Below are 12,881 nucleotides of genomic sequence, written 5' to 3'. Positions count from 1 at the left end.
TTGCTTCATAGTGTGTTGTCCACTTTCCACATTTTTGTGAATTTTCCATTTTTCTTTCTGTTATTGGTTTCTGGTTTCATTCCACTGGGACCAGAGAAGATATCTGGTATAATTTTAATCTTTTTAAATTTATTGAGACTTAGTTTGTGACCTATGTAGATTCATTTTTAAATTTTGTATCTTTAATGTGGAGCTCTGGTGGCACAATGGTTAAAGTACTCAGCTGTTAACTGAAAGGTTGGCCATTGAACCCACCAGTCGCTTTGTGGGGAAAGATGTGGCACCGTTGAGTCAGAATTGACTCAACGGCAGTGGGTTTGGTGGTTTTGTTTTTTAATATCTTTAGTGTACCAGCTGGAATTCACTTTGGTGTAAGGATGAGGTAGTGATTGAAATTAGCCTATTTTCCAAATGACTGTGGAAAGTTATGAAATAATCCTTTCCCTCAATGCCATGAAATGCCACCTCTATCATATACCAAATTCCTGTGTGCATCTGAAGACTCTGTCTTCAAAGTATTGTGACAACATTGATTTTGCTGATTCCTGGGTTAGTATGAATTCCCCCATGTCACAGCTCTTATAGGACTACTTTGAGTTCATGTTCATGGATCAGAGCTCCACTCTGGCCAGCTCAGGTTGTGTTTGTCTTAAGGACTGCCCGGAACCATCCCTTGGACTAGGCTCAGTAATGTCTAAGGGTGTTGATGATTCTGCCTGGAAAAGCCTCCTCTTGATACATGAGTGATGGGCCTCTGTCCCCAGTGAGGCAAAGGGGACAGGCTGGTCTCTTTAATGGCTGCTTCTGTCTGCACTTGCTCTATCTGCCCCTCTCCAACCAGCTTCCTGTGTTTCCTCTGATTGGCTCAGATTACCTCTTCTAGCTGGGCCCCATGTCATGGGTAGCGCTGTCTATCTTATAAGTGGGTTTCTAGCTCTCCTTAAATCTGGTATCTACTCTGGTCCAAGGAGACAGGGCAAGGTAGTGTGATACCAAATGTGGCTGCGTAGGGAAGCAGAAATTCCTTGGAGCTACATCAGGAGCTTTAACTTGGCCCTGTAGATGATGGGGAGCCACAGACTATTTTAAACTTGTGGCGTGATAGAACGGATCTCTATGTAGAATGTAGAGGTAAGGTCGCTGGGTGTGGTTGTTCATATTGCACACTGCACAAGGGTGCCACAACCAAGGAGCACTTTCACATCATAGACCTCATGGAATTTTATGTTTCTTATGACAGTTCTTCAGTAGATGGCAGTCAAGTGTCTTATTCCAACAAAATCAACATATTATGAAAATTTGCCAGTTGATGGAAATAAAACGTCTTGAGGAAAGGACACTCTTCTCAGTTTGCACAAAGACCCGACATGGGTTGGCAGTGGCCATACATGGAGGATGGATTGAGCAGGGAGAGACTAGAAGAGAGAGAAGGACGAGTGAGGGATGATTTCTGCATTTCCAGATCAGGGTCCAGGGTGAATGGCAACACCAGCGATTAAGACAATATAGATTCTGGAAGACTCAGAGCTTGGGAAGATGCTGAGTGTGGTTTTAGCTGTGATGAGCGTGAGGTTTGTACATATCACTCTTGACCCTTTCTTTGTCACCGTGTGTCCCACTAATGCCCTCATGTTGGCAAAATGCCTTTCCTTTCTAGAGTGTCTTGGCAATCTCCCAGACCCATCAGAGACTGGAAATGGGAGGAACCCTCTCTAAATACCATTGGGATCTACCGTGGAAAAGCCAATGCTTCAAACGCCTTCTCATGTCAGATAGCCAGAGGAGGAAATTCAATTGGGCTGGGAGAGCAGCCAGCAGGAAGAGGTCTGTAGACTCCTCTTATCAGATCAGTGAGACAACACTCAGAACCATCTCTGGGACTGGGCCCAGTAATGTCTAAGGGTGTTGATGATTCTGCCTGGCAAAGCCTCCTCCTGACACATGGGCGATGGGCCTCTGTCCCCAGAGAGGCAAAGGGGACAGGCAAACCCAGACTAAGAGGGTTGGCTGCCCTGGGTCTGCCAGGGTGCAGGGGTTTTGGGGGCAAACTGGTAGGGCAGGATCAACATCTACCTACTACTAACACAAGCTGGAGACTGCGAGACAGATTGTCCTAGGAAGGGTGGATTACTACATGCACATCCTGGCAGTACAGTTTGTATATTTAGTGATTGTGGTGGGGCTCTGGGCTAAGTTCTGGGGACACAGGTGAGGAAGAGACACACAGTCCTGCCGTGTAGGGATAACAGATGCTCCAGAGGTGCCTCCATTATGTTGTTTACCCTCAAAGCTTGGCCACTTGCTGCGCAAGTTCTGGAAACTGCCTTTCCTCATCTGTAAAAGGAAAGAGTCCTTCAGTGGTGCAAAGAGTTAACATGCTCAACTGCTAACCAAAAGGTTGTAGGTCTGAGTTCACCCACAGGCACCTTGGAAGAAAGGTCTGGCAATTTACCTCAGAAAAATTCAGCCATTGAAAACCCTGTGGTGCACAGATCTACTCTGACAAACATGGGGTCACCATGAGTTAGAAGAGACTCAACAGCAAATGGTAGCTGGTAAAAGGAATATGAGGTCACACCCTTTTCTTCTGCATTCCTTCAATGCTTTGACCTTCATTATCTTGTGTTAGTTTCCGAGGCTTGATTTTCTTTTCTTTTTATAATTTGCCAAGATTCTAATTCTTACATATTTGCTTTTTATTACATGGAGATGTATTTGTGTAAGTTGCCTCAGATCCTATGTGGCATGGAATGAGAAAAAAGAGATGAAAGGAGAGAAAGCAAGCTAGCAGACAGGATTCTGGTCACGGGCATGCCACATTTTCCCACTAGGGGGCAGTGCAGTACAGTGAGAAGAGTGTGGAAGACCACGGGACCCAAAACTCAGCCTTATCCTTGAATAGCTGTGTGCCTTTGAGCAATTTACATCCTTAATCTCCCTGAGTCCTAGCTTCCTCATTTCCAATCTCATAGGCTGGAAAATGGGAGAACCCCTCCAAATACCATTCAGTTCCACAACGGACAAACTGATACTCCAGTGACAATTAACCACTACCTCATGGGATTAAACGAAGTGACTAATTGTGTGCAGAACAACTGGATGCACGTAGACGCTCAACAGTTGTGAGCTTCCTACTTCAGGGATTCCCAGCTACGGCAATATAGCACCCTAGGGGACACTTAGCCATGTCTGGAGGCATTTTTCGCTGCCACACTTGGTGTGAGTGGGGTTCGACTGCATCTAGGAGGTAGGGGTCAGGGATGCTGCTAAAACCCTGCAATGCACAGGACAGTCCCCACAACAAAGAACCATCCAGCCCTCAATGTCAGCAGTGACCCTGACCTACTCCCCGTGGATTTTGAGCTCCTCAAGGGCAGATATGGCTTGTCCCTTTCTTAGGGCCTGGTGCCAGTAGGCAGTCAGCTATTGACTGTATGATTGAGACGAAAGGCAACAGGGGTGGCATGAACATGGTTGGTGGGGTCGGCAGGTGCAGACCAGAAGGACAAATCATCAGGAAGCAAGCCTCCGTGCCTAACTGCATGGTGGCTTCCTGAGAACCAAACTCGATTTGCAAAAACAAAACCACCTCCCGGAGCATCCTAGTCAGATTACTCTAAGTGCTAGAGATCAAGCTGACCCTTTAAGAGCTTTATAGAATTGAGTGTCCACTTCCAGGCCTCCTGTTCCAGAAAGTGGTCACAGTGAACGGGAACGACTGAATTAGGAAATTCTCTGCCTCCTGCACTTCTCAAGGAAGCTATGTCTTCTTCTCCCCACCCCTAGCCTGTGTCCTAGGTCTTGGCCAATGCTTGTAGAACCAAATGGTGGAGCATCTGTTGTAAAGTGCTGTTGAGTCAGTTCTGACTCATAGCGACTCTATGAACAACAGAATGAAACACTGCCTGGTCCTGTGCCATCCTCACAATCATTGCTACATTTGAGCCCATTGTCGCAGCCACTGTGTCAATCTGTCTTGTTGAGGATCTTCCTCCTTTTTGCTGACCCTCTACCTTACCAAGCATGATGTTGTTCTCCAGGGACTGGTCCGGAAGGGCAATGGGCTGACAATACATGATGGGCATGACCCTCTAGAAAGCAAAGTGTCCTGGCCAAGTTCTGGTGTGATGCATGTTGGGGGTGGTCTTCATAAAGGTAGCCTGGCAAGACAGACAGGGCCATGGGGGCTGGTTCAGTATGAGAGTCAACAGAAGTGGCAACAGGGAGCCAGCCCAACTCTGGCGAAAGCCAAGAACTGTAGGCAGCGCACTGTGTGCAGGACCAAGCCCTGGGGAGCCCTCTTGTTGAAGGGGTGCGTGGAGAAAAGAGAGCCCAGGAAGGCGGCCAAAAAGGAATGTCAGAGAGAGATGAAGAAGAGATCAGGAGACAGCCAAGTCACAGAGGTCAAAGGAAGGCGTCTCAAGAAGGAAGGTGTGAGCACGCAGTCAGTGTGTCACAGAGAAGGAAACGGAGGACGAGGGTGTTGTCGTGATGATGATCACTCACACACATGCAGCTCTCACTGTGCTCCGGGCACTGTTCCAAGCTCTGAGCATCCTCACAACCTTCTCAGTGGGTCACCATTCTGAGGTTGTGCTTAACTGTGTTCCCCACTGGCTGTGACCCTCCTGATGGCAGTGACTGTCCTCTGTGTCCCCTGAACCGGCACTGTGCCTGGTTTGGTTAGTGTCTGGATGATGCTTGAGTATTGGTATCGTCATCTCCACTCTCCTCCCCTCCAAACCTCCCCTGCTCTCTTTCTCCCCATCGCCATTCCCCTCCCCAGTGAGTGCTGATAGGAGTGTAGTTTGACAGCTAAGAGCTCAGCATGTTAGGCAAATTCTGACTCTGCCATTCACTGCCTTATTTATTTAATGTGTCTAAGCCTGGCTTTCCACATCTGTAAAATGGGAACAATGCGAAGGGAAATCTGTTAGCTCAGAATTTGATACAAAATAAGTACTTAATAACTAATATCTGTAAGTATTTTATAGTGAGTCTGATTCCCTTAGGACATGATGGACGGGTTGTAAGCGTGATCCTAAACGGCGAGTGGGTCACCATCGCCGTCTCCTGGCTAGATGGGGTATCTGCATCCCCTCCATTCTGCCCCAGTCCTGTAGGATTCAGCCCACCCCACCCCTCCACCCCCAGCTACCTGCCCCCATAGTGGTCCTGTGCTTTCAGACCTGGGCAGTCCCAGCTCTCAGGCATCATAGTTCAATCAAAGTGATGCTGTAAAGTGCTCAGGCCACCACACTGCTGTCCCTGCTCCTCTCCCTCCGGTCCCCTCACCTACCACGGAGGCTGCACAGCCACCCACAGGGGACCATGGTAGAGCTCAAAGCATGTCACTCTACCATCCCCGAGACTCTTGTTAGGACACACCTGAGCCCCAGGACAATCTAAGGTCCCCACCAGGACCACGCGGCGCCCACTGGACCCAGAGAGCCGCCTCCGGGAAGCCCCCACGTTCTGTGTCCCATGCGCCATCGCAGCACCAGCCCCAGGTCAGCTCCGTCGGAAGGACAGGACTGATCTCGCTGTCCTGATCTGCCCCAGATGGGCTGGCAACGTGCTGAATCCAGCGCTGGGAGCCCAGGTCCAGCCTGGGTGGCCTTGGCCTTGGCGCTCAGAACCCCTGACACACATGGGGAGGAAACGCAGTGAGGTGGGAGCACCTGGCTGGACGCCCGAAAGTAGGGGCTGAATTGTGGGAGCCGCTCCCCTCTCTTAGAGGCAGTAAAGCTTCATCCTGGTCCCCTTGGGAGGTGGGAGTCGCTATCTTGGCACCAGGCCCACTTCTCCCTCGTTTCGGGGTCTCAGGCCAGAGCCTGCCCTTTCCAGGCCTGTTTCCATCTCGGAGAGGGGAAGGTCCTCCCCAGGTTGGGGTCACCCACCTATATGTGTGGGCACTCCATACACGCTCCCTCTCCCCATTGCCTGCTGGTCCTCGGAAGATCCTCCATGACCCAGCCCTGGGCAGCCTGGGCATCTTAGCAAGACCGGAGCCACTGCTCGCAACCCACTCTGCCCCAGGGAACCCTCAGACTGGCCACACATGCACACCCTTCAGACTTTGTAGCTGTTTATTATTAATAGTATCTTCTCCTTTAGGCATCCCTTTAAGGGTGAAATGAAATCCAACCATTTACAGAGAAAATGATTTCAGAATGTACATATTGATTTTTCCTTACAAAAAAAAATTACTATTATTACTGATGTCCTTAAATTACACATCTCCCAGGGCCCTGCCTCAGCTTGGGCAAGGCCTGCCTCCCCCACCTTGACTGTGACCTTTGCCCCCAAAGCTCTCCTGTGCCCATCGTCCCTGGCAACCAATGTGGCCCAGGATGTGGCTGGCACTGGGCGAGGCCCTGAATGGCACAGCCGGGACTCCATGGTTCTGGGGGAAGAAATCTGGATGTGTGGATAGGGCCAGTGGCATCCAGCCGTCTGCCTTCACAGCTTGATTTCCCTTCATACTGGGGGGGTGGCCCCGGGTCTCCTGCCACTCCCCCATTCCCAGTGAACGATGTGATTATGTATGAGTGACACTCTCCAGCCCCAGCCCAGGCCCTACCTCTGACAGCTGTCCTCTCTACCTGCTGGCCAGGCTTCCCCCTCTTCCTTGACCTGCCCCATGGTTGGTGACCTAGAGGCCAGGGACCCCTGCGAGCTGGGGAAGGGGTCACTCTGCAGCAGCTGAGGGTGTGAGGCAGTGGGAGAGAGGCCCTGGGCCAGGGCCCAGGCAGGATTTGGGAGCCCCCAGTCTGGGGAAGAGGTGGCAGACACGGGAGGGGGCAACACGCTCTCCCCTCAGTGCAGCCCCCAGATGGTCCCCTCAAGTGGAGAGCAGAGGCACCAAGGAGGGTGGGCCAGGCCTGTTGACACAGTTACAGGGGCACTCTAACCTCTAGGGCCACTTCTCAGACCCAACAAGGACAGAGAGGGGCTGCTGTACCTCCAGAAGGGGGTTCCCTCAGGGACATCCCCTGGACAGGAGGGAGAGTGGGGGGCACTAGAGCCCCTAAGCCTGCTTCATGCCTGCCCACCAGAGGCTGTCGGCTAGTCAGCTCCTCACATCACTGGGCACCTCCCTGAGAGAGCTGTGGCAAAGGAGATGCCTCTTCTCCTGGCCCAGAAAGTCCCAGCTGGAGGCTGGGGTAGGGGGAGGGCTGTGGAGGTAGTGGGTGCTCAGCTGTGCAGCCCTTAGGTCAGAGGATTCTCATTCTTTCCACTGAAAGACTGACTGACAGACAGACAGACAGACCCCGCCTCCCCTTTAGACTTGCCTCCCCGGCTCCCTGAGGGCTTCCAGCCTAAGCCATCTTGGAGGAGCTGCAGGAGGTAGCCACAGGCTTGGGGCCCTGGGGATGCGTGGGCCCCACTTCCACATCCACACACAAGCATTTATTTACAGGGACACATCGATATAGACATGTACTAATACACACCAAGCATGCACCCATGCCCATAAATATACACGCACGCACAAACATAGACCATTCCACAGGCAGACACCACCAACTGGCCTCACTGGGTACACATCTGAGGGGCCCCAGGGAAGAGGGCCTTCGCCCTCCCCACCAACTGTAGGCTCCCACCACACCGCAGCCCTGGTAGTTCCAGAAGCTCTGAACCATGAAGGCAAGATCCCAGGACGGAAGCAGTCATTTCCTCTCTCCCCCTCCCCCTGTGCCAAAGATGCTACTTGTCGTCCATATCCATCCTCTTTTCCTGCCTTTAATAAGAGAACTCCCAAGCTGAGGCTGGGTACATGGCAGCCCAGCTGAAGACTACATTTCCCATCTTCCCTTGCAGCAAGTTGTGGCCATGTGACTAAGTCTTGGCCAATGAGAAGCAACCACAAGTGACCGTGCCACTTCTGGTTCCTGCCCTTAAAAGGAAAGAGTGTTCATTTCCCTTGCCTTTCTCTGCTTCCCCCTAGCTTGGATGTACACGTTGATGGTGGGAGCTGCAGCAGCCACTCTGCATCCAGAATGGGAAGGTGTGTATGAAGGAAAGCAGAGCTGCCCTACTAGCTCTGGACCATCTCCCTCTAGACACTTAAATTAGAAATAAGCTTTTGTTTTGTTAAACCACTGTATTCTGGAGTCTCTTAATTACAGCAGCTTAGAATCTACTCCAACAAATATACTCCCTGCCCCCAAAGGCATACTAAGGGGAATGGGATATCATACAACTGGCCTTAATGTCCCTTCCTGGGCCCAGGGCAGCCTCGTGGTCCCTTCGTGGCCCTTAGCCAGCCCCAAGGAGGAGCCCAACGATGATTCCACCTGAGACAGTGAAGAGCTGGGGTTGTGGGTCCCGGCAGGCAAGGTGATGAGGGGGAGAGGGTGAATGATCAGAGGCCTCTTGTCAGTCTCCTCCCCTCCCACCCCCCAGGCCTGACCTAATGTCTCCCATCCCACCTGAGAACCGCAGTCCTGGCCCTGCAAGCACTCAGTGGGCAGCCCACAAAGAGCAATATAAAAAGTAAGAAGGAAAGTCAAGGCCAGGTCTGGGAACCACGCCTATGTCAGCCCCAAAGGGCTGGAGTCCTGGGGGCCGGCAGGGCGTCCTCTTCTCTCTGGCCCACAGTTCTGGGTGTACTGCAAAGCCCCCACCAGCATCTCCTCCCAGCTGCATGCTGCTCTCATCTCTTCCCACCTGCTGTCCCCTCTTCCTCCTGGACCCAAATGCATCCATGTCCAGAGCCCCAAGACCTCCTGGCACCCCTTTCCCACTGCAGCTCCAAAGCTTCTGGATGCCCAATGGCTGGCTTCTCTCCGCTGGGGCTCCAGCTCCCACACTGTGGCCCGGTGAGTTCCGGCACACTCCCTTCCCCACCCTGCCTGCCCTCCCCTGCTCCCAGGACCAATCATGCACTCTCCATTGGCACCTCTTGGCCACAGCACTCCTGGCAGGAAAAAGGACCGGGCAGACGTCTGGGCCTGCCCCCCTCTCCTGATCAGGAAGCATGCTGTTGAGCTTGGAGGCCTGACCCTTAATTCAGGAGGGCTTGAGTGGAGAAGACCCCCACGCACCCACCCACTCACTCCTGGTCCTCTCAAGAACCACCAGAGACGGCAGAAGCAGGCAGGAAGATAATACTCGGGGCGGCTGCCACCCTCACCCACCACGGGATCATGCAGCCCTAGCCTTCAACCGTGTCCAACTCGCCCCTGGCTGGCGGCCTGCCCTCAGCATCCTTGTTCCCCCGGCCGCCTGCCGCGGTACTCCTGGGCTCCTGGTAGGGGTTTTCCAGCAGGTAGCGGAACCGTTTGTAGTTCTTGAGCAGGTACTTAGGGGCGTACATGTGTTCACTGGGATCGGCTGGTGGGTACTCTTGCTGCGTGCCATCAAACCAGCCGCCGGTGCGGATCAGGCTCCGGATATAGTTGAGGTCCCGCTTGTCCTCATAGTCTCCCCAGCGGGGGAAGTCGCCATTCTGGGCAGACACGAGCTTGAAGTAGATGCCCTCGGGGGTGAAGCACCAGGAGCAGTGCCAGCCGGCGAAGTGCAGCGGGCTGCCCAGCGACCACTGCACCAGGATGTGGCCCGTACGGTTCTCGTACTGCCGGAAGTTGGGCATGGTGTAGTACTGGCGGCGGCGCAGGCGGATGCCGTCCAGCCCGTAGACCGTCTGCAGCATGTCCACAGTGCAGCCCGACACCACCTCCAGGGTGCCCGGCTGCTTCCAGAAGAAGCCGTAGAGCGACTTGCGCATGTGGAAGGCGAAGGGCTCCGTCCAGCCATCGTAGAGCTTGAGGAAGAGGACGCCGTCGTGGGCGGGGATCTCATCGGCGTCATCGATGATGAAGACATCGTCGGGCCGCAGGTTGCGCAGCCGGGACACGCCGTCCTGCGTCAGGAAGGTGCGCAGGTAGTCGTCGGCGATCCAGCCGTCCTGCCGCCCCCCTAGCGGGAAGTGGTCCAGGAAGACGTAAAGCACCTTGTGCCGGATGTACTCGAAGGTGCCGTTGGTCAGCATCTCCCGGAACTTCAGCGGCCGCGGCTCGCCATAGGCAGTGAAGTTGGACTCGCACACCACGAAGGCATCCACCACGTCGCCCAGCTCATGGAAGCGCACGTCCAAAAGGTCGAACTCGTGGTTGATGTTGATGGCATTGATGACCCGCCGTGGCACCTCCCGGGGCACCAGCCGCTCCTTGGTGGGCAGGTTCGAGTACTGCACCACAGTGGGCACCCCGCAGCTGGGCCCATGCCAGCCGGGCAGGCACACGCACTCCACCCACTTGCGCCGCGCGGATCGGCTCCCCAGCCGCTCCTTGGTGCTCAGTAGGTGCCGAGCAGGGCCCCGGGCTGAGGAACCATCCCCGCCCTCTGGCTTTTCCTCCGGCCGCCCCGGGGGCGGCTTCTCCAACATCTTGGTACCTGGCTTGAAGCAGACGCCCCCAGCTTTGGTGCGGACGAAGTACTCGGTGGTGTCCTCGGGCAGCACGAAGTCCATCCGGTGGAGCTCCTCAGCGGCCTTGCTCGGGGACAGTGGCTGGAGCAAGGGCGAGTGAGAGTAGAGCGGGGTGCGCAGCAGGTCTGGGCCATCCGGCTGGGGGCTGGCCTGGGGCGTGACAGGAGCATTGTTCCAGAAAAAGTTGGACACGAGGTTAGGACTGAGAGAGGCCAGTTCACGTGGGAAGGTGACGTAGGACAGGGTCTTAAAGAAGTGCAGGAAGGAGATGAGGCACAGGCCGGCCATACAGAACATGAGAAAGAGCTTGTAGCGTCTCATCTTCATCCTGCAGGAGAGAAGGAGAGAGCAGATGGGTCAGGGGCCTGCGGATCTGGGCCAGGCAGCTTGAGCCCTTCTCCCAGGCAGGGGACCTGAGCAGGCCTTGGCTGCCATCATGTTTGTGAATGTCCTGGCCAGTGCCTGCCCCCTGCATGGTGTTGCCTCCTGCACCACAGGAGTCAAGCCTGCAAATTCAACTCGATGCCCCCAAGTACCCCCAGGAGCCCTGGCATGGAGGAAACGCCCCTCCTGGCTCAGCCAGGACCCTCCTCCCTGCTCCCACAGCCCTGAGACCCTGCTCAGGGACCCCAGGCCACTGCACACACCCTCTGCAGCCAGCTCCTCCTCTGCCCTGCCCCGCCCTGGCTGTACCAGCTGCATCCCTAGGCTTTGCTCCAGGAACACAATGCATCCTGGGAAAAGCTCAACTCTGCAGCATAAAACCTGCCAAGGGGGCTTCCAGGCTCAGGGAGAGGGCTGGCAGGCAGCCCATGTGGGGTCCTCACCCCGCACTGCCCCAGGGTGCTATTCTTGTCCTAGTTATTTACTTAATTATATTTTTAGAGGATACATTTGCTAATCTTTTGAATACTTTCTTATTGAAAAAATTTGCAGGTCTCAATGGAACACATTAACACACTTAAAGAATATAATTAAGACAAATTCCCCCTTCATTACCCCAGGCCCAATATAAGACTGATCTCCAGGCAAAAAAAATGTTATCCCTCTGATGAGGTGTACAGCTGGTTTTATATGCTATTTCAGGTACTTATAGCCCATTAATGTGTTTCTGTTCTTGGTTTAATATTTTGCATAAATACTGTCATATGGGACACTGAGTCTAACCAAACTGTTTTCCTTGACCAGCGATAGACTAAAGAGATAATTTATACTAGTAGAAATAAATCTACCGTGTCCTTTTAAATCCCACGTAATATTCCATGGTTATTTTGAATGAATCCCTCTTTATCGAACCATTCTCTATATGTTTACAAAGCTTAATTTATCAATTAGTCTGTGGCTATCACATACAATTGTGGAATGGAGATCTTTGCATATTCTTTTTTTTTAATTTAAATAATCTTTTTAGTTGTAGAATATGTGTAGGTTTTCAGAAAACTTGCAAAGATAGACTTCTCACCCAGTTTCCGTTGCTGTTAACATTTCACATCACCAAGATACGTTTGTCACAACTAAGAAACTGACTGTGGAAATCAAATCTCACTTCTCTGACACCAAATGTATTGATCAGTTTCAATCTATTCCTCACTACTTCAATTCCTATTCCAACGGCACGTGCGGCACTTTTGCTGACCCTTACCACCCGGAGGTAGGTCAGACTTCACAAGTTAAACGGCATAGTCCTCCCAACTGCCAAGTCTACCTAAGAATTTAGATGTCAGCCACAAGCTTGGGGGTCCCCACAACACCCTCACTTCTAACCTGTTGTTGTGGTTAGGTGCTGTCGAGTCGGTTCCAACCCATAGCCACCCTGTGTACAACAGAACAAAAAACTGCCCAGTCCTGTGCCATCCTCAAAATCGTTGTTATGCTTGAGCCCATTGTTGCAGCCACTGTGCCAGTCCATCTCATTGAGGGGCTTCCTCTTTTTCGATGACCCTCTACTTTACTAAGCATGATGTCCTTCTCCAGGGACTGATCCCCCCTGACAACATGTCCAAAGAACATGAGACAAAGTTTCGCCATCCTTACTTCTAAGGAGCATTCTGGTTGTACTTCTTCCATGACAAATTTGTTTGTTCTTCTGGCAATCTATGGTATATTCAGTATTCTTTGCCAACACCATAATTGAAAGGCATCAATTCTTCGGTCTGCCTTATTAATTGTCCAGCCTTCACGTGCATGTGAGGCGACTGAAAATACTATGGCTTCAGTCAGGCACACCTTAGTTCTCAAAGTGACATCTTTGCTTTTTAACACTTTATAAAGAAGTCTTTTCAGCAGATCTGCCCAATGCAATACATAATTTGGTTTCTTGACTGCTGCTGTCATGGGTGTTGACTGTGGACCCAGGTAAAATGAAATCCTTGACAACTTCAATCTTTTCTCCGTTTATCATGATGTTGCTTATTGGTCCAGTTGTGAGGATTTTTGTTTTCTTTAT

General features: G+C 52.4%; 1 protein-coding gene across 1 annotated transcript; it reads right to left on the bottom strand.

The window, feature by feature from the left end:
* Positions 1–8,676: 8,676 nt before the first annotated feature.
* On the bottom strand, positions 8,677–10,868 carry MGAT3 (beta-1,4-mannosyl-glycoprotein 4-beta-N-acetylglucosaminyltransferase). Its single transcript, XM_004373874.3, has one exon. It carries the CDS (start codon positions 10,760–10,762, stop codon positions 9,161–9,163), a length of 1,602 nt encoding a protein of 533 aa, XP_004373931.1. The 5' UTR covers positions 10,763–10,868; the 3' UTR covers positions 8,677–9,160.
* Between the last annotated feature and the right edge of the window lie 2,013 nt (positions 10,869–12,881).

This window comes from Trichechus manatus, unplaced genomic scaffold (assembly GCF_000243295.1).
Source record: "Trichechus manatus latirostris isolate Lorelei unplaced genomic scaffold, TriManLat1.0 scaffold00027, whole genome shotgun sequence".
Taxonomy (NCBI): Eukaryota; Metazoa; Chordata; class Mammalia; order Sirenia; family Trichechidae; genus Trichechus; species Trichechus manatus.
The sequence above is the reverse complement of the archived record's forward strand: the minus strand, read 5'-3'. Positions and strand labels throughout refer to the sequence as shown.

What these genes read in the sequence shown, in the direction of transcription:
- MGAT3 (XM_004373874.3), bottom strand. Translation starts at nt 10,762, where the DNA reads ATGAAGATGAGACGCTACAAGCTCTTTCTCATGTTCTGTATGGCCGGC.